The sequence below is a fragment of the Saimiri boliviensis genome, chromosome 10 (assembly GCF_048565385.1).
Source record: "Saimiri boliviensis isolate mSaiBol1 chromosome 10, mSaiBol1.pri, whole genome shotgun sequence".
Lineage (NCBI taxonomy): Eukaryota > Metazoa > Chordata > Mammalia > Primates > Cebidae > Saimiri > Saimiri boliviensis.
The window spans coordinates 53,716,781-53,742,125 of record NC_133458.1 but is presented as its reverse complement, the minus strand read 5'-3'; the positions used below and the strand labels follow the sequence as shown (position 1 = coordinate 53,742,125).

The window sequence follows — 25,345 nt, the reverse complement described above, 5'->3', positions numbered from 1 at the left end:
TATGCAGCCACTGAAAATATGTTGGGCACCATATTTTTGAACCTGGGAAATGAAGTGATATTCATGAAATGTTTCTAAATAAATGACAGCATACAAAAAATTAAAAATTAAAAATTTTTTTAAAAAAGAAATGTCTGTTCATGTCCTTTGTCCATTTTTTAAATGGGGTTGTTTGTTTTTGCTTGTTGATTTGTCTAAGTTCCTTACAGATTCTGGATACCAGATCTTTGTCAGTTGCTTAGTTTGCAAATATTTTCTTTCATTCTGTAGATTGTCTGTTTCCTCTGTTGATAGTTTCTTTTGCTGTGAAGAGGCTCTTTAGTCACTGTGGAAAGCAGTTTGGAGATTTCTCAAATAAGATAGAGCTACCATTCAACACAGCAATCCCATTAATGGGTATAAAACCAAAGGAAAATAGATCATTATACCAAAAAGACACATGCACTTATACACTCATCACCATGCTATTAATAACAAACATGTGGAATCAATCTAGTTGCCCATCAATGGCAGATTGGATAAAGAAAATGTGTTTTCTATATACACCACAGACTATTATGCAACCATGTAAGAGGATGAAATCATGTCCTTCGCAGAGACATGGAAGGAGCTGGAGGCCATAATCCTGAGGAAATTAAGGCAAGAAAAGAAAACCAGACACTGCATATTCTCATTTATAAGTGGGAGCTTACAAATTGAGCACACATGAACATAAACATGGGAATAACAGACACTGCAGACTACTAGAGAGTGAAGGGAGGAAGGGGAATGTGGGTTGAAAAACTTCCTACCAGGTACTATGCTTACTACCTGGATACAATATGCCCATGTACCAAACCTGCACATGTATGCCCTGTATCTAAAATAAAAGTTAGATTAAAAAACACATATATAAAGATAGATGTAGAAACAGATTTAAATTTGTGTGGATAGAAATACTTATTAATCTATTTTCTAGCTCTGTCCACTGAGAAGGACTAGAAGCTATGACATTCTAGGAGCAATGACCATACTCAGCATTAATATCTTGGTTTCCAAATATCATTCTCCAGGAAAAGGAACTGGGGATTCTCCAAGAAATGGTTGATTCTAGGGCTGGAGCAAATAAAATGCAAGAGGAGCCCAGAACACATTCTTGTGCCAGAAAGTAAGGAAGGGCAGGAGGAATCACAGAAGCATATCAGAAGGGCAAGTGAGCCTACCTGAAGGGTGTACACTGGCTAAATATGGGACAATTAGAGCATGAAAAGGAATGACAGTGAGAAACCATAAGTCCACGCTGATAAACAGATGAATAAATAAGCAAAGAAGAGAAGTTCTTCCTTATTATAGAAAGCCACCTACTAAATATAGAAGAAATGATAGAATTTGAAAATCACCATTTGACAACCATCATAACAAGAGCTGATTTTGGTGTCACCAATAAATCCCAAGCTAGTAGGTGAGAGTTTTAAGAGGAGTAAGACAATTACATAGTCTCAGAGTATCTCTTCTTGAGGTGCTTATGAATTGCAAATAGAAAAATAAATAAATAAAGAGAAATCTGAAAGTCACCACCTTAACCAAGTGATCAAGGTGAACAAGTCTAGCAATGGGACAAGTCAACATCATGTGTTCCTGATAGAAGATACTTGAGAAGAATGTAACATTGTCTCTATATTTTCACCAAAAATCCATATGTTGAATCTAATAATGAGAAAATCAGAAAATCAAAACTGAAAAAAATTCACAAAATAACTGGCCTCTTCAAAGTGTCAGTATCATGAAAACTAAAGAAATCCTAAAGATTTCTTCCAGATTAAAGGAGACTAAAGAGATGACTATTGAATGTGATACATAATCTGGAACTTTCTTTTGCTATAAACAACATTATTGAGACAATTGGCAAGCCCTTAATAAGGTATATAGATTAAAACATTGTATTGTATCAGTGTTAATTTCCTGATATAATTGTACTATGATTAAGAGAATGAATGTACTTTTAGGAAACACACTAATGCATTTAGGTATAAAGGGGCATCATGTCTTCAGAGAGAGAAATAGAGGTTGAGAGAACAAGAAGGTAGAAAGAAAAGGATAAAGCACATGTGGTAAGATGTTAATGTCTGAGAAATCTGGGTTAAAGACATATGCAAATTCTTTGTACGATTCTTGCAACTGTCCCATATATCTGAAATTATGTCAAAATAAAAGAAAAAGTCAAAACTATAGAAAAAGTGAACAATTTTGCAATTTAGATCCTGTATATACATATACAACATTATTATTTTAAAAATTACTTTTTTGTTTCATTCTGTTCCAGTTTAGTTTTGCTTCTTGGTTTTGACTGAACTCTGTTTTTGCTTTAAGACATTTTAAGCTTATTTTTATGACTATCAAATTTCACAGAATGTTTTATTCAGTTATATAAAATTTATCATCTGAAATTCAAATGTCCTCTAAACCGTTTTCGAAAGTATAACTCTCAGGCATGGTAAAATAACACTTGCATAGGTAGTCAGTCATTACTTAAAAAAAAAAAGCTCTCCTCATATATGGGTATTTCCTAAATGCTCATCTTGCTCTTTAAAATTCAGACAATGGGAATATATAATTCATCATATTCCCCTTTTTGCTTCTTTACTGACAGAAAACAGCAGATTTCAGTGCTCCACTGAAATCAGCACTGAAACAGCAGATTTCAGGGCTGCTCTTCTGGAGAGAGAGCTGGTAAAATGCCTCGAATGCAGTAACTGTAGTCAGTTAGGTAAATATATACTCTTTCTATTATTATATGACAAGATGTTTTTGTTTTATAGAAGTAAAAGTAGTATATGCAATAACAAAAATAAATATTTTTTTATTTCATGTACCAACCCACGAAATGTATGTAACCAACTGAATACATATGCTTATACTTATGCTTTGAAAGTATCAGAACTTAACACTAGTGCATTGGTTCAGAATTACACGATAAACTCTTGGAAGAAAAGGCAGGGACCATTTTGCTTTAGTATATCAAGTTGCAAATATTACCTACAGGATACACGTAATAATTTTGATAATGATATTGGCTTCATTTGAATTTTTAGGTAGATGTTAAGTTAGGTTTTACTTTATACAAGTAAATGTAGTATATACAATAATAAAATAAATCTTTTTTATTTCATGTACCAACCCATGAAATATATGTAACTGATAAAGAAAAATATACCTCATGTAGAAAAATGAAAGCTGGAGTTTCAGATAAATCAACAAACCGCTCATCTTGAATGTTAATTGTGGGCACTATGGCATAAATGGGCTCTTGATCCTTTCCATCTTTCTCCTCTTCCTCTTCTTTTTCTGTGTCTGTGCTACTGTCTTCCATTTTTCACGATTCTAAAATAAAATCAATCCATATGTGGCTATTTAGGACTGTCTTCACTTATAAAGTAAAATTAATGGAAAATAATAAAAATAAGCAAATAACTGGAATAATCTATTCTTCAATGAAATTACAATTCAGGAAAGTTAGCTACCAGCTCATTATAAAAGACTGCTTTTTTGCAAAGATACTACCTATTGTTGAAATCAAATCAATCATTCTTATTTTTTAAAGTATGTTACTATTGCATTAATTGCAAAACAAAATATATAAGAATTATAATGAGAATGTAAGTCAGTATCAGCCTAGACATTTATGAAACAAGAAGTCAGGAACCTCTCCAGCTATCCTATTGAGTTGAGCATATTTTGCTTTCTGATATCTCTATAGTCTATGCCTTGTACATATTTCTGTAGAAAAGTGCTGAAAATACTGTATTGTAATTTACTGTTTTTCATATTGTCTACCTTATTGGACTTCTTAGAACAGAAACTCTATTCTTATTTACCCATATACCTTCAACTCCTAGCAAATAACACGCTTAGAATGTATGCTAAAAATAATTGCCAATGGGACAAACAATTTCTGCTGTTCTTCTGATGTCCAAAGAATATTACAATTGCAAATAATTTACTTGATTTTTCAGAAATAAAATGCTTAATACTAAATCAATACATAATCAATGAATTATGGAATACATAATCAATGAATTAAGGAATCATTCATTCATTCATTCCTTACTGGAGAGTTAGTTTGCCTGAAACCAAAGTCACCCAGGAGCAAAAACGAGGTTCTTCTGTAATTGCTGTGGGCAACTGCTAACACCAGCTTTGACAATTTTTCTTCCCCAAATTATATTGGCAAGGCAACCTACATAATTTGCAGGACCCAATATCAAAAAAAACAAATGTGGGATTCCTTGTCAAAATGTCAAAAACATGTTCTCTGAAAGTTACTATTATATAAAAAGTTTTCCCTTTAAAAATATTTTATTACTTATAAAATATAATAGGGGTAATAGCGATACATGAATACCAACGGAAACTAAGTGAACAGCAACAAATCCTAAGAAAATATTTTTGATGTCACAATTTTATATACTGAAATAACAATAATGTAATATCTTGATGATCATAAGATTTTTCTGGCTCACTTTTCTACAAATTAATTTACTCAGTCATCAATATTTACACATTGTAATTTCATTTTTAATTGATCAAATTGAAAGTGATGTCAGTTGCTCTTGGGAAATGCAAGATCATAAATAATTTTTGACAATTTTTAATTTGAGAAGAATCTTCCTGTTCATGCATCTGTCACTGAAGTTTATAAAAATATTTATAGGCTGTGATAACATTTAGATAAATCTATAGGTTGTGATAACATTTAGATAAATCATTACAAAATACATTACAAAATATAACCTTTTGAACTGATGATTTTTATAGAACAATTTTCTAAAAAGATTCAACTCTTCATAAAAATTAGCTTCTTGTGTGAATTTAATTTTAAATGTAAATTTATTCAACATTCATTTTAATGTTTCCTCTGACAATTCCTGTAATTTGTGGAGGTTGTACAGAATCCAAAAGTGGCTTTATGGTTTGTACATACACCAAAACACTTAATCATATGCATTCTATTGTTGTATGTTCAATTACAAAGAAAATAATAAAATTAAAAATGGTGTTTCTTGTTCATACTTCATTTATCCAAAGCTTCATAAGCTTCATTCGAGCTTTGAAAAGTATCATTTTCTGTCACATGCAGTCATCTTTAATTTCTATTCCTAATCTTGTGGATATTTGATTTGCAATATTGTAGCACTTTTCAAAACTGGAGATTTTAAACTCTTTGAGGAACTCTAACAACTCTTTGACATGTTTTATTGTAATGTCCGTGTGTTTGCTTTTATTTTGTAATACTTTACTAAAAAAAGCGTTCCGTGTGAGTGCAAATAGTTTCTTTCCTTACTATATGTGCAGATACCACAGGGACAGGTTCTGGGGACCAGCCTCCCATGGTAGGTTCCAGAACTAGAGCTTCTTCTCTCTCCTGAGGCCGTCACTGTTGTAGCTGTCCCTATTACTTTTGCTGTCACTGCTGCTTCTGCTGCTATTGTTGCCATTGCTTTTGCCAATCTGCACTCAAGTGCTGGTCTGGCTGCCTTGGGACTCTGTGATACTCCAAACAACCCTGATGCATGCATAGGCCATAGGTCTATTTGCTTGGCATCCACATCCCCTGCCACAGCCATCGATTCAGGCCTGTGCATACGCACACTGTAGCCTGGCCTCTCTGTGCTGCCCATGTGAATGCCCAATTGTCCCAACAGACTTTATTTATAAATCTCAAGCTCAAAAATAAAATTTTATGTATTTAGTAATGGTGACAGCAGGGCATTAAACCAAGTGCAGGGCCCTTCTGAGAGGAGGTCCTTGTGGGACTGCATAGGTCATTCATCTATGAAGCTGGCCCTGTATATTAGCCATTGATTTGCTCATGTGTTCAAGTAGAGCCAGAGAAGTTTCTAAAAGGACTCTGTCTTAGCCAACAAGACCTCTGTTGGCCCACTTTGGTGACATTGGGATGGCTGCCCTTCTGGAGACAGAGCTGGTAAAATGCCTCCAACGCATAAGAGAATGCCAGTATTATCATCAGCTCTTTTTGATCTCTGAAATACGTGAATCTGCACTGAGCCAACAGAACATTGTGCTTACACTCTTCTTTTGCCAGAGGAGATAACTGCAACTGTCATGCTTTTAAGTCTGAATCTTCTGCTGAATATGTATCATTTATCATGTCTATCTTATTGGAATGGCTGTTCCTTGAAGACATTGAGCCTGACTCTATAACGTGGAAAGCATGCTCAATAATATGAAGCCAGAAGGCTTGATACATTCTGGTTCTTGAATGTATTAGTCAGGTGGTCACAGACATATCATTCATTCATTAAATTTACTCCTCTCTAAAATGGAGTAAAATTAGTAAAACAAAACAACAACTAATTTTTATGTTTCAAAAAGATGTGCAGATGAAATGTGATAATGTCTCTGGACTTGAGCTTCTACTCTGCTGTGTCCAATTTTCTGCCATAGCCATAAATTATACATGTGCTTGTTTCCTTCTCCCTGCTGCTACAAGAATACTTCATAGGTGGTAACATACACTTTTATCAGGAAGCTTCAAACATCTGTCTGTTGTTGTGCGATAATACCAGTGATATCATTTGACTTCCCTTCCTTTAACATACATTTGGTTTTTTCAATGCCCTAAAGTGTTGTTTTTTAAATAACTATTATTTTTATGGCATTATAATACTATATATTTGGTAAGCAATCACAGTTTATTTCTTAAATCTTCAAGCAGCTAAAAATGGTTTGGCTATATATTTAAATTTGTTTTGTTAATAAACTATGTACACTCAGTCCTTTCATGGATATTAAATGTTAATGACTCCCAGAAAAAGATTTCCTTCAGAACATTAGACAGTATCTTATTTTTAACTTTTTCTTTCTTTATTTATTTTGAGATAAATAATGACTTCACTTCATGCTGCATTAGAACAAGAAAGATCTAAAGTGAAAGTATTACAAGCAGAATTAGCCAAATTCCAGGGTGGCAGAAAAGGGAAAAGAAACTCTGAATCTGACCAGTGTAGGTGATTACATTAGCCTTTGAAGTCAACACAAAGTTTAAAACTTTCAAGATTTCGCAAAAATGTATACATTTAATGCTGTGCAACTGCTAAACTATGCAGTTTTTGTTGAAGGAACTAAAAGCAACTAGCTCACGAACAGTCTATAATTTTATTTCTTTTGGCTTAAAGTGAAAAAGAAGAAACAGAAAATTCCAGCAGAAGTCAGTGGTTATTGTTTACTATCCACTTTTTATCACTTTAGTTTTTCATCAGTCAATAAAATTAATTTACTCTTCCAAAAAAAATGCATACATGCATACATATATATACATATATAAAAATACATATATACATACACACACACATATATATATATATATGTATGTATGTATGTATGTTTTTTTTTTGAGACAGAGTCTCATTCTGTCTCCCAAGCTGGAGTGCAATGGTGCATTTTCCACTCACTGTAACCTCCGCCTCCTGGGTTCAAGCGATTCTCCTGCCTCAGCCTCCTGAGTATCCAGGATTATAGCAGTGGATTATATAGGATTATATGTGGTGGCTGGGTGTCATCACACCCAGCTAATTTTGTATTTTTAGTAGAGACAGGGTTTCACCATGTTGGCCAGGCTGGTCTGGAACCCCTGACCTCTAGTGATCCACCTGTCTTTGCCTGCCAAAGTGCTGGGATTTCAGGCATCAGCCACCACACCTGGCCTTGAAGTTTTTATAATCAAGATGATATTAGCTTTGAAAACTTAGGTTCAGACAATTTCTCTGAGCACTGCACCTTTAAATATGATACAGCTTACCTGGGCAACAAATGATGGGTACTATGCTGAATTTGTACAAATTCCTCAGTTTGCTCAAGTTTTCAATCTCTGTTATTCTGAAAACATTCTAAATATTTTAGAGCAACTAAGGCATTTACACACAAAAGCAACTAAAAGACACTACAACAGAGTTCTGATAGAGATCATCAGACAAACTTTAAGCTTTAGAATAAAAATACTTAGGCATACATTTATCCAAGGATATGAAAAATTTGTACACTGAAAGCTGTAAAACTCTGGTAAACGAAATTAGACATAAATAAATGGAAAGATATCCCACATTATGGGTTAGAAGAATTAATATTATTAAAATGGTTTCATGACACAAAGCAAGCTACAGGTTCAATGCAATCCCTATCAAAATTCCAAAGGCATTTTTTTCATAGGAAAAAAAAAATCCTAAAATGTATATGGAACTATAAAAGACCCCAAATAGTCAAACTAACCTTAAGAAATAACAACAATATTAGAAAAAATATCGCATTCTGATTTCAAATTGTAGCACAAAGTTAAAGTAATCAAAACAGTATGGCACTGACATAAAATAAAAAAGACCAATGGAACGAAACAGAGAGCCCAGATATGAACCAATGCATATACAGTCAAGTAATTTTTGGCATGGATGTAAAGAATGCACAACATAGACTCTTCAATACAGGGTGTTAGGGAAATTGGATATCCACATGCAAAAGAATGAAATCAGACCCTTGTTTTACATCACACACAAAAATTAACTCAAACTACATTAAAGATTTAAACATGAGTTCTGAAAGCATAAAACTCCTAGAAGAAAACACAGGAAAAAGGTCCTTGACATTGGTCTTAGTGATGATATTTTGGATATGACACCAAAAGCACAGGCAACAAAAGGAAAAACAAAACGAGATGACATCCAACTAAAAAGCTTCTGCACAGAAAAAGAAACAATCGACAAAATGAAAAGGCAACCTATGGAATGGGAGGAAGTATTTGCAAACTATATATGTGACAAGAGGTTAATATCCAAAACATACAAGGAACTTACAGCACTGAATAGCAACAACTCAAATAATCCCATTAAAAAATGGGCCAAAGAGCTGAATAGACATTTTTCCAAAGAAAACACACAAATGGCCAACAAGTACATAAAAAGGTTATCAATGTTACCACCCATTGGAGAAATGCAATCAAAACCACAATGAGATATCATCTCACACCTGTTAGGATGGCTATGATTGAAAAAACAAAAGATAATAATTGTTGATGAGAAGGTGAAGAAAAAGGAACCCTTGTACACTGTTGGTGGGAATGTAAGTTGGTAAAATCATTATAGAAAACAGTATGAAGTTTCATCAAAAAATTAAAATTAACCCTTCCTTATTGTCCAGCAATTCTTCTGGTTATATCTCCAAATGAATTGAAATCAGGACCTTGAAGAGATATTGGCACTCCTACGTTCATTTCATCACCATTTACAAAAGCCAAGATATGGAAACAACATAAATTTCCATGGACATATTAATGGACAAAGAAACTGTGGTATATGTATACAATGGAACATTTTACAGTCATAAAGAAAGGAAATTCTGCCATTTGCAACATCATGGATAGACCCAGAGTGCATTATGTTAAATGAAATAAGGCAGACAGAGAAATACAAATACTGCATAATCTCACTTACATATGGAACTTAAAGTAGTCAAACTCATAGAAGCAGAGAGTGTGATGGTGGTTGCCAGGGACTTAGGGTAGGAGAAACTGTGGAATAATGGTTGAAGAGTACAAAGTTTCAGCTATGCAAAATAAATAAGTTTCTGAAGATCTGCTAGACAGCATAGTTCCCATAACTAACAATACTCTATTATATACTTAAAATTACTAAGAGAGTAGATCTTATGTTAAGTTCATATAAAACAACAACAAAAAATAATACAGGGGTAGATAAAACTTTGGGAGGTAATTGATATGCTTATGAGATTGATGGTGGTGATGGTTTCATGGGTATGTACTTATCCCCAAACTCATTGAGACACATACCTTAAATATGTACAGCATTTTATACATCAACCATAACTCAAAAAAGTGGTTTCTTAAAAAGGAAAAGACAGGGAGAGTGAGTAGTGAAAGAAAACACAAAGAGGCAAATATAAAAGTCTGTGTGAATTAAAACAAAAAAATGCTAATTAATCTAATTAATTAATAGGCAGGAAAGAACTTAACCAGATAACAAAGTTTAATGGATAAAACAACTATCCAAGGACGGTTAATATAGAATTGCAGAGCCCATTGTATTAATATTACCTATTGCAGGCAAAATGATTGACAGCTGTAAATAATGGAATAAAATATATTCTCAGGCTATGGTGATATAAACAGAATGTCTATACCACACCTTAAATTCCTGGCATAGGAAGAACTACCTAGCTATCAGGTGTGGTAATTCTAGAGCCTTATATCTCCAGAATTAATTAAGTAAACAGTTATTGAGTTTTCCTATAAAGATCAAGAATTTACAAATATTGCAAACAATTAATACTTTGAAGAGAGAGTAAGGCAGGGAAAGAACTAGTTCTCTGTCACATAAGCTGAGGTAAAAGAAGGCCTAATAAAAAGCAACATTTTGGGGAAAGTAGATAGGGCCGAAAAAGCCACTGGTGGCCTGGAATTTGGGACTTTACTCTCTAGGCATTGGGAGCCATGGCAGAGTTGTAAAGATACTGCTGACAATGAGAAGAATGGCTTGGAAAAGGTGTGAATTTAGAGGCAAGGAAACAATTTGGAGGCTAGGAGTCAGCCACCGTGCTGTGGGTAGGAGGCAGATACCATGAACAAGACCAGACAAGGTTCCTGACCTTAGGGGACCCACAGACTGGCAGCAGGACAAGTCAATCAAAAAATCGCAGACATAAAATTCCTAAAAGTTTTGGGCTGGGCACAGTGGCTCAGGCCTAAAATCCCAGCACTCCAGGAGGCCGAGGTGGGTGGATCACGAGGTCAAGAGTTCAAGACCATCCTGGTCAACATGGTGAAAACCCGTCTCTACTAAAAAATACAAAAATTAGCTGGGCATGGTGGCATGCACCTGTAGTCCCAGCTACTCGGGAGGCTGAGGCAGGAGAATTGCTTGAACCCAGGAGTCGGAGGTTGCAGTGAGCCAAGACTGCGCCATTGCACTCCAGCCTGGGTAACAAGAGCGAAACTCCATCTCAATTAAAAAAAAAAAAAAGTTTTAACTGAAATTGGTGCTATGAAAACTTGAACCACAGAAACAGGGCAGCCGCAACTACACACTTACAGGGATCACCACTGGTATAGCAAGTGCTGCAGGGAAGCAGCCCCCAATGGAAGGAGCCAAGGCAGTGCCATGCGATGCTGTAGGAGTCTGAAGAGGATGTGGTCTTAAGCAGCTTTTAAGAAAGGAGAGGACATGAATCAGCCTAAATAGGAAGCTTCACAAAGAATAATTAAGCAATAAACATTGCAGGGTACCCCTTGTTTCGTAATACACATCACTAATTCCTCTTCTTCAAACGCAGCACAGGAGATCATCATTTTGTTTTGATTTTGAATTCTTAAGGAAAAATTTCTTGATAGTTACAAGGAGCATGTGTAAAAACCAAATACTGCATGCTCCAGAGAATGGGGTAGGATACACAAGCAATGTGACTTTTGGACAATAAAATAATGATGCTTCAAGAAAGATGCAGCAGAAAACCACCGTCTTTCGATATTACTTGTCACCGAACAAGCACAGGTTTTGCTCATTTTAGAAATAGCAGGTGTACTGTAAAGTCAAACATGGTTTATTTCTCTTCTAGTCGCACACAGCAACTGGGTGTTCTTTTTTTGTGACTTGGTTCTTCTGGCTGCCCTGAAGATAGGACTGGGGGCTCCTTTCCCCAGCAGCCCATTACTCTACAAGATTAATTACAAAATGTTCCTACAGGAACTCAGAGCTGATCCGTGGAGGAAGGGAGAACTCTGGGACACTTCCATTTTTTTGTTTGTTTTAGTTTCCTAACATGTTAAAAAACAGAAACGTCAAAGTAGGGTTACAAAATTGTGGTATAAAGTTGGATGACAAGTGCCTTCAATTTTGTCAGTGTTATCTCTGTAATTATATGTATATTCTCTTTTGGAGATAACATTAAAAGTCCCTGAAATCTAAGGCCCATCCAACGGGGCATCTGGTCCACTGTATGACAGGCTCAGAATATTGGGCAGCCAGTTTGACATGAGGCACACCTCAGATCCATTTAATGGACAACAACAGCAACAGTATCAGAACCAACTCAATAGTCCTAAATGCCAAAGATAAAATAATTGCATTTATTCCTGCCTAGATTTTATATTCTTTGCACAATTACACAATACTCATTTTTGCCATAAAAAGACAACATTAGACTTGAAACATTTTTAATGATGCAGATACATATTTTTTATTTTTGTGGGTACATAATAGGTATATGTATTTATGGAGATGCATGTTTTTTAAAAGAGAGTAAAAATGTTGTCATTCAAAGACCCAACAAATCAAACCACAATATTTTTTTGTTACTGAAAGAAATGATAAAGAGACCTTGCAAAAAAAGAATCCTGAAAAGAAAAAATCCTACAGGAAAAATGAAAAGAATCTTAAAGGAAAAATGAAAACTCCTGCAGTAAATATGTACAGATAAAAATTGCCTAATGTAGAGACGGGGTGATGGACGCAGCAAACCACAATGGCACGTGTATACCTATGTAACAAACCTATGTGAGCTGCACATGTACCCTAGAACTTAAAGTATAATAAATAAATTTTTTAAAAAATTACCTCAAATTGAAGTGTTGAAGTAATAGTGGGGTTTGAACTACCTTCAATTAAAAACACAAATGCAAAACTCTGAAAGAACGCTTCAGGTGCATATCTGGCCTTTAATGTTCAGACGTCTTAGAGAGTTACATCTTAGATTATGTGGATGTGTAATCCATGAGGAATCTGTTAATTGCCCATGATGGTGGAGAACCCAAGGCTCTGTCATAGAGTCAGCACCCCACCCTAGGATGGAAAGGCGCTGAGAGAAATCCAGGCCTTCTTCATTTCCCCATCTCCTTGCCTTCCTTTGCCCACTCCTACCACACCCCAAGCACAGACCTGAGAAAAGTTCCTCATTCCCTCTTTAAAGCATCTTATGTATTTATTCCCTTTCATCTTGGAAATCTACATAATTAAAACAAGCTCTGTATTACTCATTTCTGAGTAGGTGTAACATGTGGGGTGGGGATGGGGCAGCACCATACATGAAGCAGAACTGTCATAGAAATAGACATGAGGTATTTCCAACATACCCTTCTGGTTGCCCTTGTCAGCAGGCACTCTTGCTCAGTGTGCCTAGTAATAATATTTATAATATTTACATAACCCTCTACAATTTAAACAAAGCTTTCCCTTGTTTTTTTTTTTTTTTTTTTTTTTAGATGGAATCTTGCTCTTTTGCCAGGCTGGACAATCTCGGCTCACTGCAACCTCCGTCTCCCGGATTCAAGCGATTCCCCTGCCTCAGCCTCCTGAGTAGCTGGGACTAGAGGCGTGCGCCACCACACCCAGCTAATTTTTTGTATTTTAGTAGAGATGGGGTTTCACCATGGCCAGGATGGTCTCGATTTCCTGATCTCATGATCCGCCCGCCTCAGCCTCCCAAAGTGCTGGGATTACAGGTGTGAGCCACCACACCCAGCCAATTTTCTCTTGTCTTACTTAGCTTTGTCCTAACAACCACACATCATAATAATTATCTCCATTTTGTGCAGAAGGAAAATGGAGATACTTCACTTTGTCTTACTTCACTGTGTCCTAACAACCACACATCATAATAATTATCTCCATTTTGTACAGGAGGAAACCGACAACCAGAGAGTGTAAATGATGTGCTCAAGATCACACAGCAAGGCTTGGCAGTATTTATTTAAACCCATGTCACCTGGCTCCAAATCCCTCACCCTTTCCTATTATATCATACACGACTCTCTCTATGGTCTTAGCAAAGCCCTTTCCTCTTGACCTCCAGTAGCCAAAAGCAGAATCAGGAATACAGGCATGCTGACACAATTTGACTGCTGTCACTGTAACAGTGTAAAGCTAGGGCTCTTTTAGAAAAAGCAAGCCAACACAGTGTAAATCAGTTAAAGACAAATTAATTCTTGTAGAGCGGCGATTATTAGGCAGTCCATAAGGTGGCAAGGCTGAGCTAAGCAAAACAATGGGCTACAGAACTTGTTGCCATGGCTACAAACAAAAGGGCAACCTTCACATATACACAGCCTGGCAAGAAACACTATTCTTATATCCTCAATAATTTACAGTCATTCTGCAAGTTTAGGCAGGCTTCAGAAACTCGTAAGGTGCCCGAAAGGCCCTATCAGTTCTCTTAGTTTCCAAATAATTAAGCAGTGAGCAGAGAGTGAGGGAGAACTAAGAGTTCCAAATCCTGTAAGAAATTTGGACTGCCCAGGAAAGTCTAAAGCTGACAGTCTTCCAGAAAGACTGTGAAGTAGAAATTCTGCCTGTTTGAGTGCGATCTAGAATCCTCACGCTGCAGGCCACTCCTCTTGTTTGCTAAGAAAATGTGCACATTCGAAAAGTTCCATTGTCCTCCTCACTTGAATTTTTAAAGGGGATATAAAAAAGCATATATATAGCATTACAATACTAGTCTATATATCTTACCTAATTCGGTAATTGCCTTGCAAACCTGCTTTTCCATTTACCTCTTTCCTCTTTCTCACACCCTGGTTAGTAGGAACTGTGGGCCTAGATGGGCCTTTCTTTCTCTCTTTCTCTTTCTTTCTTTCTTTACTTTTCTCTCTCTCTCTCTCTCTCTCTCTCTCTCGCTCTCTCTCTCTCTCTCTATCTTTGTTTCGACACAGTTTCACTCTTGTTGCCAGGCTGGGGTGCAACGGCACCATCTCTGCTCACTGCAACCTCTAACTCCCAGGTTCAAGCGATTCTCCTGCCTCAGCCTTCCAAGCAGCTGAGACCACAGGCATGTACCACCACACCCAGCTGAGGGATAGGTTCCAGCTAGCTGAGACCCTGACCTAGAATAAGTGGATTGGTTCAGGTGAGAACCAACTCTGGACAGGATGCCATTCCACTGCAAAACACACACACATCCCCAACCCACACTCACTCAGACAGGGACAATTTGGACTCTCCAATTAACCTAATGTGCACATCTTTGGGATGTGGGAGGAAATGAGAGTACCCAGAGAAAACTCAGGCAGACATGGGAAGAACATGCATACTCCCTACACACACACACACACACACACACACACGCACACACACGTGCACGCACACACACACACATACACACATATGCACACACGCACACACAGGCCCTGGACAAAAATGGATTTTTTTCATTAATATTATAATAAAACAATGTTGAACAAAACATTATTTGAGGATCTGCTGTAGAGGGATTGATATCCACCATATTTGTTACTATTTTTTATTGATTGCCCTTGTTGTTTACTCTTATTTTTGTCTTCCACTCTTTTTCTGTTTTGTGGTTTTAACTGAGCATTTCATATGATTCCATTTTCTTTTTTAGCATATCATTTATAATTATTTATTTCAGTGGTAGCCCTAAATTTGTAGTATTAATTTCCAACTAATCCAAGTCCACTTTCAAATAATGCTACATTTGGCCCTAGCGCAATATATGTTTGAACAGCATGGGTCCACTTATACAAGGACTTTTTTCAATAAATACAGTCAACCCTTCCTCTTGTAGAGTTGCTGCATTTGCAACCAAATGTAGATTGCAGGATGTAAAATCCCTCAATACCGAAGGCCAGCTTTTCTCTGATGCAGGGTATGCAGAGGAACTTGAGTATGTGAGGATTTTGGTATCCACAGGGGTCTTAGAACAAATGCCCACAGATACCAAGGGATGATTGTGTACTGTTTCACCTTATAATAACAAAATAATCATAATTCCTCCCTCTTGCCAATTATATCATTGTTGTCATTCATTTTACTCATATAGAAGCATGTGTGTGTGTGTGTGTGTGTGTGTGTGTGTGTGTGTGTGTGTATGTGTGAGCCTAAGCATATGTAATTATTGATTTTTCAGTCTGTTCAGCTTTTTATTTGTTGGGATGGAGTGGCACCATCTTCCTTACATGCAGAACCCCAAACCAGAAGCAATTCTATTTATTTCTTTTTTTTTTTAAGACACAGTCTTGCTCTGTTGCCCAGGCTAGCATGTAGAGGCGTGATCTCAGCTCAGTGCAATCTCTGCCTCCCGGGTTCCTGCCTCAGCACTGGAACTACAGGCGCATGCCACCACGCCCAGCTAATTTTTATATTTTTAGAGGAAACAGGGTTTCACTATGTTGGCCAGGATGGTCTCGATCTCCTGTCCTCGTGATTCACCAGCCTCGGCGTCCCAAAGTGCTCAGATTACAGGCGTGAGCCACCGCGTCCAACCTCTTTTAATTTCCTTTTATTGCCCAATTGCATTGTACGGGACCTCCAGCACAATGCTGAATAAAAGTGGTAAAAAAAAAAAAAAAAAAAATTGTGTCAGGTTGGGTGTGGTGGCTCACGCCTGTAATCCCAGCACTTTGGGAGGCCGAGGCTGGCAGATCACCTGAGGTCAGGAGCCGATCACCTGAGATCAGCCTGGCCAACATGGCGAAACCCTGTCTCCACTAAACATACAAAAATTAGCCGGGCATGGTGGCCCACACCAGTAGTGCCAGCTACTAAGCAGGGCTGAGGCCGGAGAACTGCTTGAACCTGGGAGGTAGAGGTTGCAGTGAGCCAAGATCACGCCACTGCACTCCAGCCTGGGCAAGCAGCAAGCCTCCATCTCAAAAAAACAAAACAACCAAAAAACAAACAAACAAACAAACAAAGTTGTTCCAGATCTTAAGGGGAAAGCATTCAGTCTTCGGTCATTAAAGTGTGGCACAAAGTGTAAATCTTTCCTAGATGCCTGTTGTTGGAGGAGGTTCTCTTCTCTTCCAAGTTAGTGGAGAGTTTTTATCAGGAGTGGCACTGAGTTTTCCCAATTTTTTTGAGGCAGTCTTGCTCTGTCACCCAGTCTGGAGTGCAGCAGCCTGATTTCAGCTCACTGCCACCTTCGCCTCCCAGGTTCAAGTGAGTCTCCTGCCTCAGCCTCCCGAGTAGCTGAGATTACAGGGGCACGCCACCATTCCCGGCTAATTTTATATTTTTAGTAGAGACAGGATTTCACCATGTTGTTCAGATTGGTCTCAAACTCCTGACCTCAGGTGATCTGCCCACCTTTGCCTCCTAAAGTGCTGGGATTACAGGTGTGAGCCACCACACCCGACCTACCAAATGCTTTAAAAAAAAAAAAAATCTATTGAGATAATCACATTTTCCCTTTTTTTAGTTTGTGAGTGGTGAATTACACTGCTTATTTATTTATTTTGAGACAGGGTCTCAATCTGTCACCCAGGCTGGAGTGTGGTGGCACAATCACAGCTCACTGCAGCCTTGTACTCCTGGGCTGAACTGATCCTCTTGCCTCAGTGGCCTGAGTAGTTGGGACTACAGTTGTACATCAACATGACTGGCTAATTTTTTTTTTTTTTTTTCAGCCACTGGGAGTCACTATGTTGCCCAGGTTGGTCCTGAACTCATTGATTCAAGTAAGTGATCTTCCCATCCTGGCTTTCCAAAGTGCTGGGATGACAGGCCTGAGCCACCATGCCAGGGTCACTAATTGATTTTTGATCATAAAATTAATCTTGCCTTGGAGAGATAAACCCAACTTGGTCCTGATGCATTATGCTTTTCCCGTATTATTGATTTTGATTTGCTCATATAAAGGATTTTGCTTCTGTGTTCATGAGGGGTTGTTTTCTAGTTCTTTTCTGGGAATATTTTTGTCTAATTTTGTTATCAAGACAACACTGGCTTCATAAAGTGAGTTGGGAAAAGTTCTCTTCTTGCTAATTTTTGACAGTTTATATAAAACCGATATTACTATTTCCCTTAAAATGTTTGGTAGAATTCACTTGTAAGGTCATCTGCTTCACAGACGGAGTTTTCTTTTTATGCATGATTTTTTTTGAAATTAACTTTTAAGTTTACATAGAGTAAAAATCACTCTTTTTGTTGACAGTTCTATGCATTCTATCAAATGCTTGTACTCATGTAACCATGACTACAGTCAAGAGGCAGAACAGTTCTTTCCCTTTCCCTGGCCCAAAGTAAATTCTTTCATGTAGTACCCCTTTGTAGTCAAACTTTACCTGCAGATGTAACTCCTGGCAACAACTAATCTGCTCCCCATCATTTTTATTTAGCCTTCTCTAGAATATCATATAAGTGAAATCACATAGTATGCCGTCTTTTGAGTATAGCTTCTGTCACTTGGTAAAATGTTCTTGAGTGTGTGTGTGTGTGTTTGACGGAGTCTTGCTCTGTTGCCCAGGCTGAAGTGTAGTGGCACAGTCTTGGCTCAGTGCAACCTCTGCCTCCTGGGTTCAAGCGATTCTCCTGCCTCAGCCTTCCCAATAGCTGGGATTACAGACGCTTGCCACCACGCCTGGCTAATCTTTGTAATTTTACTAGAGACGCAGTTTCACCATGTTGGCCAGGCTGGTCTCAAACTTCTCACCTCAAGTAATCTGCCCACCTTGGCCTACCAAACTGCTGAGATTACAGGCGTGAGCCACTGCGCCCAGACTGTTCTTGAGATTTTTATCTATCTTGTTGTGTGGACCAATTGACACTCTTTATTACTGAGCAGCATTCCATTATGTGGACGTACTACAGTTTGTTTTTCCACTCACACTTGAGTGATCTAAGGGTTGTTTCAAGGTTTTTGGCCATTGTAAACAGTCTCTGCTAATTTAGGGGTGGTATCTTTTCCCTTCAAAACAGTGACTTAAAAGCAGATATTATAAATATGTTTGAAGAATGAAAGGAAACCATGTTTAAAGAATTAAAGAGGAGTATGAAGATAATTCATCAGAGAATATCAATGAGTAGAAATTTTTAAGAAACCAAATTGAAATTCCTAGTAGAAAATTATAATTGAAAATTTCACTGGTGGGGGTTCAATGGTAGTTTTGGGCAAGGAGAAGAATTGGAGAACCTGAAGACAGATCAGTAGAGATTACAGAAGTCTCTCCTTATCCATGGAGGATATGTTCCAAGATCCCCAGTGGATGACTGAAACCAGGATTAGTACCGAATTCTATATAACCTATACAAGACTTTATTTTTCATTCTTCACAATTTCATGGACGGAAAATTAATTCTAACCTTCAATCGTGGCAATCTCAGCATATGGCTTTTTTCTTTCCTTATTAAACTGAGAATTTTTAACTTTTCACTTACAGGAAATACTTTACGGCTTCTCTTTGGTATGTCCTCATTGCCAGCATTACTATTGTTTTGCTTTGGAGCCATTATTAAGTAAAATAAGGATTTCCTGAATAAGAGCACTGAGATATCACAACAGCAGATCTGATCACCAAAACAGCTAAGCTACTAAATGACAGTTGGGCAGGTAGGGTAGACAGTGTAGCATATGCTACACAAAGGATGGAGTGAGGAAGTGCAAGATTTCATCCTGCTTCTCAGAACTGTGCACAATTTAAAATTTATGAGTTATTTCCAGAATTTTCCATTTAATATTTTCAGACTGCAGTTGATCATGGGAAACTGAAACCTTAGAAAGCAAAGCCAAAGATAAGAGGGGCCGACTGCACTCCATGTTTATGCAGGAGAAGGGCTGACCCTGTTACTTACGCAGTCTCAAACACAGAATTAGGATCACCTTCTCCAGTTCTCTCCTACATGAGATTTCTCCTACACTTTACAGCTTTTGTGGGCTCCCTTTGTTATGGCCAGAAGGATCAGGGTGTCTTAGAGATTTTGCTTTATGCTGCCATTCAGTCCCAAGTAGTTGGGGATGCCCTTGAGGTAAACTAACAAGAAAATGTGAGAAAGTGTATGAGGATTCCCCACACACTGTCTTTCCAGTTCCTCTATTCAGAGAGACAGTGTTCTCTTTTATTCTTAGGAATCCTCACAGCCTGGCAGTGGCAGTGCAAATCTATGTTTGGAGCTGCCCTTGGGGCAGGGCCAGCAGAGCAAAAAGAAAAGAAAAAAATTGCGATTTCCCTACACTTTCTGTGTGGCAGGGGCCCCTTTTCTTCTACACAGTTCTCAATTCAGCCTGCTTTTAGGTGAAAGCCAGAAGATAAAGGAGGAAAAAAGAAAAAGGGGAACTCAAACTTACTGGTACGGTCTTACTTCTTAAGCTGGGTATTAGGCATAAAGATGTTCTTTTTACTATTATTCCTTAGACTTTATTCATACTTTATTCTTTTGTATGAATGAACTACTTTGTACAGAAGGACATGAAGCAAAACCAAAAGAAAATAAATATAAAAAACCTGGCCCATGACCATGGAAATTGGTTGGATTCTGACTGAAGCAAATGCAAAATTATTCTAGAGGGAACAATTTTATTATACTCTAGAACAGGTGTCCCCAAACTTTTTACACAGGGGGCCAGTTCACTGTGCCTCAGATCGTTGGAGGGCCGCCACATACTGTGCTCCTCTCGCTGACCACCAACGAAAGAGGTGCCCCTTCCTGAAGTGCCGCGGAGGGCTGGATAAATGGCCTCAGGGGGCCGCATGCGGCCCGCGGGCCGGCCGTAGTTTGGGGGCAACTGCTCTAGAATGTAAAGAATTTTTGGAAAAGAGAACTCTCACTGAAGATGAACTATAAATAAAAATTTGTAAGCCATGAAAGAAAATAAACCACCATGAGACAGAGTTTGTTTATGTAGCAAAAGACAAACAGCAACTTCAAAACACAACAGACTAGAATGATTTTGCTTAAGTATGTTTAAAATAATTTAAGAGGCAAGGAAAGGTAAAGAAACTACAGTAAAACAAACAGTGCAATTTTAAATAAGAAAACAGATTTGTGAAAGAACCAAATAAATATTCTTAAAATGATAATATAGCAATTGGGATGAAAAAGTGCAGATATTAAACACTGGATTAGCAAAGATTAGGAAGGAATTAATGAATTAGAACATAGATTTGAGGAAATCATCCAGAATGAAATACAAAAAAATGAAAAGGCATAAATCATGTAAACACAGTTAAGAGATATGGATGACAGAATGAGAAATCAAAATATGTGTAAATGAACGCTCTAAAAGTAAAGGATGGAAGGAACGAGGAAAGGCTGAATATTTATAAATTGGAGATTTTAGACAAAGAAAGCATATTGACTTCTGAGCAGGATAAATAAAACTAAACCACGTCAACAACTCTCTAACAATCTTCCATAAAATAAAAGAGGAAATATTTGCCCTTCTAATATTACCCTAATACCAAAACCAGAAAAAGACATAAAAGAATACTTTGGACCAATATCCTCCATGAAAATAAAATGTAAAAATCCTCAAAAATTTAGCAAGTTGAATCTAGCAATTTATAGAAAAGATAACGATGGCAGTGGCTGCTGCCATCATGCTGGCTGCAGTGAGGAGGCAAGGCTGGGACTGCAAATGCAGGTCTCCCACTCCATGAGGCAGGCAGGAGTCTCGCCTTCCTGGGCAGGTCTACAGCAGCCCAAACTACAGCTGAGGATCTGAGCCTCTCTGTGCACTTGATGGGGGGCTGGGAGCAGGTAGGATGTGCCCTCCTGGCTGCTGCTGCAGCCACCTGAACAGCATCGGCAGACCTGGGCCTCCCACTACATGGAGCATGCAGGAGCTGGCGACAAATGGGAGTCCCACCCCTTCTGAGTTGGCCTGTGGGAGCTCCCTGGGTGCAGCTGCCACTGCCCTCTCAGCTACAGGACCCAGGCATCTCTGTAGCCTGCACCCTCTGAGGCCTAGGAAGGCTCTCCCCCCTGCTCCGCCCATCCTGCAGGGTTGAGGTATTTGCTCTGGCTGTCTGGCCTCTTTCCTTTCCTGGAGCTGGCTCAGATCACAGAGTGGGATTGGGGTCAAGTTCTGGGGCCACGAAGGGCAGCCAGAGACAAATAGATCCTTGGGCAAAAGGGAGCAGGTCCCCAATAAGGCCCTACCTTCAGTCCAGCGAGGGCGTGAGGGCTGGGGGCGAGCCACCAGTGCTGCAGAGCAGTGTGGGGACGCATGGTGCCACTTATAGTAAGTAGCCCATAGGCACACATGGACCCATCACCATGCACTTCCTACCCTCTGAGGTCCATAAAAGCCCTGGGCTCAGCCAGAGCAGGGCAGAGGATGGCCAGAGGACAAAGAGGGTAGAGAGACTCTACATAAGGACCAGCTGCAGAGAGGAGCTACCTTCTCTGCTGAGAGCTTCGGAGACAACCTGCCAGCAGAGAGAAGCCACCCTCTCCAGGGCCTCCTCTCTTCTGAGAACTCAACTCTGGAGAGATGATCTTCCTACAGAGAGGATGTACCCACTGTGGGTCTCCTCTTAACACTCAGTAAAGCTCATCTACATCTTGTTCACTCTTCACTTGTGTGCATACCTCATTCTTCATGGATTCAGGACAAGAATCTGGGCAAAGGTGTTGTGGCCACAGAGGTTTCTGGGCAGGAAATGGACACCCCAAAGCTCACTGACAATAACATGATCATGACTAAATGTATTTTATCGAGGGAATGAAAGGTGGTTCAACACTTGAAAAACAATCATTGTAATACACCACATCAATAAATTGGAAGAAAAACCGTATGATCATCTTCACAGATACAGCAAAAGCATTTGACAAAATGCAACATTCACTCATAATAAAAATTCTAAGCAAATTAGAAATTAAACTTCCTTAACTTGCTAAAAGGTATCTTTTAAAAATCTACAGCTAACTTCCTAATTGTTGTTGAAACACTCCATGTTTTCCCTCATAAGTAGGAAATAAGTCAAGGATTTCTGCTTTTGCCACTCCAAGTCAATATTGCAGTGGCAGTCTTAGCAAGTGTAATAACACTATAAAAGAAAAACAAGTCACACAGATTAGAAAGTAGGAAATAAAACCGTGTCTATTTACAGTTTCACACGGAGATTTCAAACAGAATTAGGACCCACATATAGTCATTAAATACTTCTCAGTTTTGATAGTTATTAGTTAAAATTGTTGCTTTTATTAATATTTCATAAGAATAAAAGTCATAAGATATATCAATTTTTAAATAGTTTATAATTCAGGAAGTTAAGAAATTCTTATGGCTTTTCTCTTAAGCTAAATTGCTGAATTCTTTGTTTTGTTTACCTTTTCTGAAAACTCTCTCATGCCCTCTGCTGCCCATTTATTGAACATAAATCATTAAATAAAATATTCATTGACATTTACATCTAGATGGTAAGAACTCCTCTGCACATTTGATTATTTGAGTCAGTTTTAGGAAACAATATATGCTCAGAAATGCTTTAAAATTCTTATTATAAATATAATATATTTTCACTATTGATAACACACAAAAATTACAGTAACCACTCATCGTATCACTGCTTAAAAGATAACCACTGTTATCAAGTGGTATATACCCCTCTGGAATTGTTTCCATGAAGCATAATTTTTATTTAAATTTATTATTATTATTACACAATTGGGATCATACTGTATATGTAATTTTATATCTACTCTTTTCACTTTATATATGGAATATTTCCCATATCAAAATATAATGTTTAAATTGTTGCATAATATTTCAGATATATACTAATTTATGTAATACTCTCCTATTTGGGAGCATTTAAAAACATTTATTTTGAGACAGAGTTTTACTCTTGTTGCCCAGGCTGGAGTGCAATGGCACGATCTTGGCTCACTGCAACCTCCGCCTGCTGAGTTCAAGCAATTCTCCTGTCTCAACCTCCTGAGTAGCTGGGATTACAGGTGCCCACCACCACAGCCAGCTAATTTTTGTATTTTTAGTAGAGATGGTGTTTCACCATGTTGTCCAGGCTGATCTCGAACTCCTGATCTCAGATGATCCACCTGTCTCGGCCTCCCACAGTGCTGAAATTACAGGCATAAGCCACCACACCCCACCAGGGAGCACTTAAATCGATGCAATTATTTTCTGTTACAAGTAACTCTATAAAACAAAATTACTTGAGCATCCCTAACTTTATGCTTACGTACCTGTAAGTACAATTTCTGAGTCATGGAAAAAGCTTTTCATGCTTATTGCTGCATTGAACTCTAAAAATTTTATCCTAACTTAACACTGTTATCAGAAGTATATATTCATGACCACAGAAATGGCTTTTTATAACTGAAGATGTGAAAATAACTTAGAAACAAACTCTAAATATGGAGAAAAAGTTGTATATAATTTTCTGCTTATGAGGTGAATACTTTCATTTTTTCTTCAAAGGTGTCAGGAAAATAGAAGGACCTTTTGGTAGAGTGGTAAAAGGACCAGATCTTCTAATTGCTTAATCTTAATGTTTCTGAATCTGTTTTCTCATCTGTAGTGTGAGGAGAATAATTTCCCTCCTAATTAGTGAGGATACAGTAAGATGATGCATGTGAACATGGTTTGACAACTATAAAGTCATGTAGATGGAAGATACAACTTTTATTCATCACTGTTTGAATATCAAATTCATGACAGATTTGATATTCAGACTATTTTAAGGGTCTATAATTTTAAATATTTTATATCAATCTTAATATTAAATGTTCTCAATTTTTAACCTCATATGATCAGAAAAGCAAATTTTTGGTCAATTCTATGTGGTTTTTATTTGAAATAGTAAAATAATGATTATGCAGCATAGAAAATTATAGCTCAGTTGTCAATTCCATTAACTTAGTTTGTCTCAGAAAAGGAAAAATTACATAAAAACAGAATTATCTATTAAGAATTAACATTTAATCTAGGGCCGGGCGCGGTGGCTCAAGCCTGTAATCCCAGCACTTTGGGAGGCCGAGGCGGGTGGATCACGAGGTTGAGAGATCGAGACCATCCTGGTCAACATGGTGAAACCCCGTCTCTACTAAAAATACAAAAAACTAGCTGGGCGTGGTGGCGCGTGCCTGTAATCCCAGCTACTCAGGAGGCTGAGGCAGGAGAATTGCCTGAGCCCAGGAGGCGGAGGTTGCGGTGAGCGGAGATCGCGCCATTGCACTCCAGCCTAGGTAACAAGAGCGAAACTCCGTCTCAAAAAAAAAAAAAAAAAAAAAAAAAAGAATTAACATTTAATCTAAAAATGTCTAGACTTCTACAGAAAATTTGAATACAGTTTCAACTTCTTTAAGCCAGTGCTTTTCCCAAATTTCTTTTCAAAGTCACATCTGTCAGTTTTCATCAAAAAAAGTTTGAAGATTATTCTGAATAATTATGACTAATGAAATCCAAAGGCAAGGATAGAACTAATTCAGTGGGCCCTTGCTGAACCTGAGCTAGCACCTATAATGAGTGAGTCTTCACTGAAGGAAGAATAAGGAGGGAGGAAGGACTAAAAGGACAGAAAAGAAGCAATGATAAGTTAAGAAAACACTGAATTTTTAAAAAAGTAGTGGCTAGCAGAGAACCTAAGAGT

General features: G+C 37.8%; 1 protein-coding gene across 4 annotated transcripts in view; it reads right to left on the bottom strand.

The window, feature by feature from the left end:
- CCDC146 (coiled-coil domain containing 146) overlaps nucleotides 1-25,345 on the bottom strand; it is a 164,044-nt gene that overhangs the window by 137,594 nt on the left and 1,105 nt on the right. For 3 of the 4 annotated variants that reach the window (XM_003921131.4, XM_074379293.1, XM_010344620.3), the window contains exon 2: nucleotides 3,194-3,360. In XM_003921131.4, coding sequence (XP_003921180.1) covers nucleotides 3,194-3,349 — 156 coding nt within the window. In that variant the 5' untranslated portion in view covers nucleotides 3,350-3,360. Of the gene's footprint in view, nucleotides 1-3,193; nucleotides 3,361-11,093; nucleotides 11,173-25,345 lie in introns of those variants that run through there. The other variant, XM_074379292.1, reaches the window with a different exon arrangement.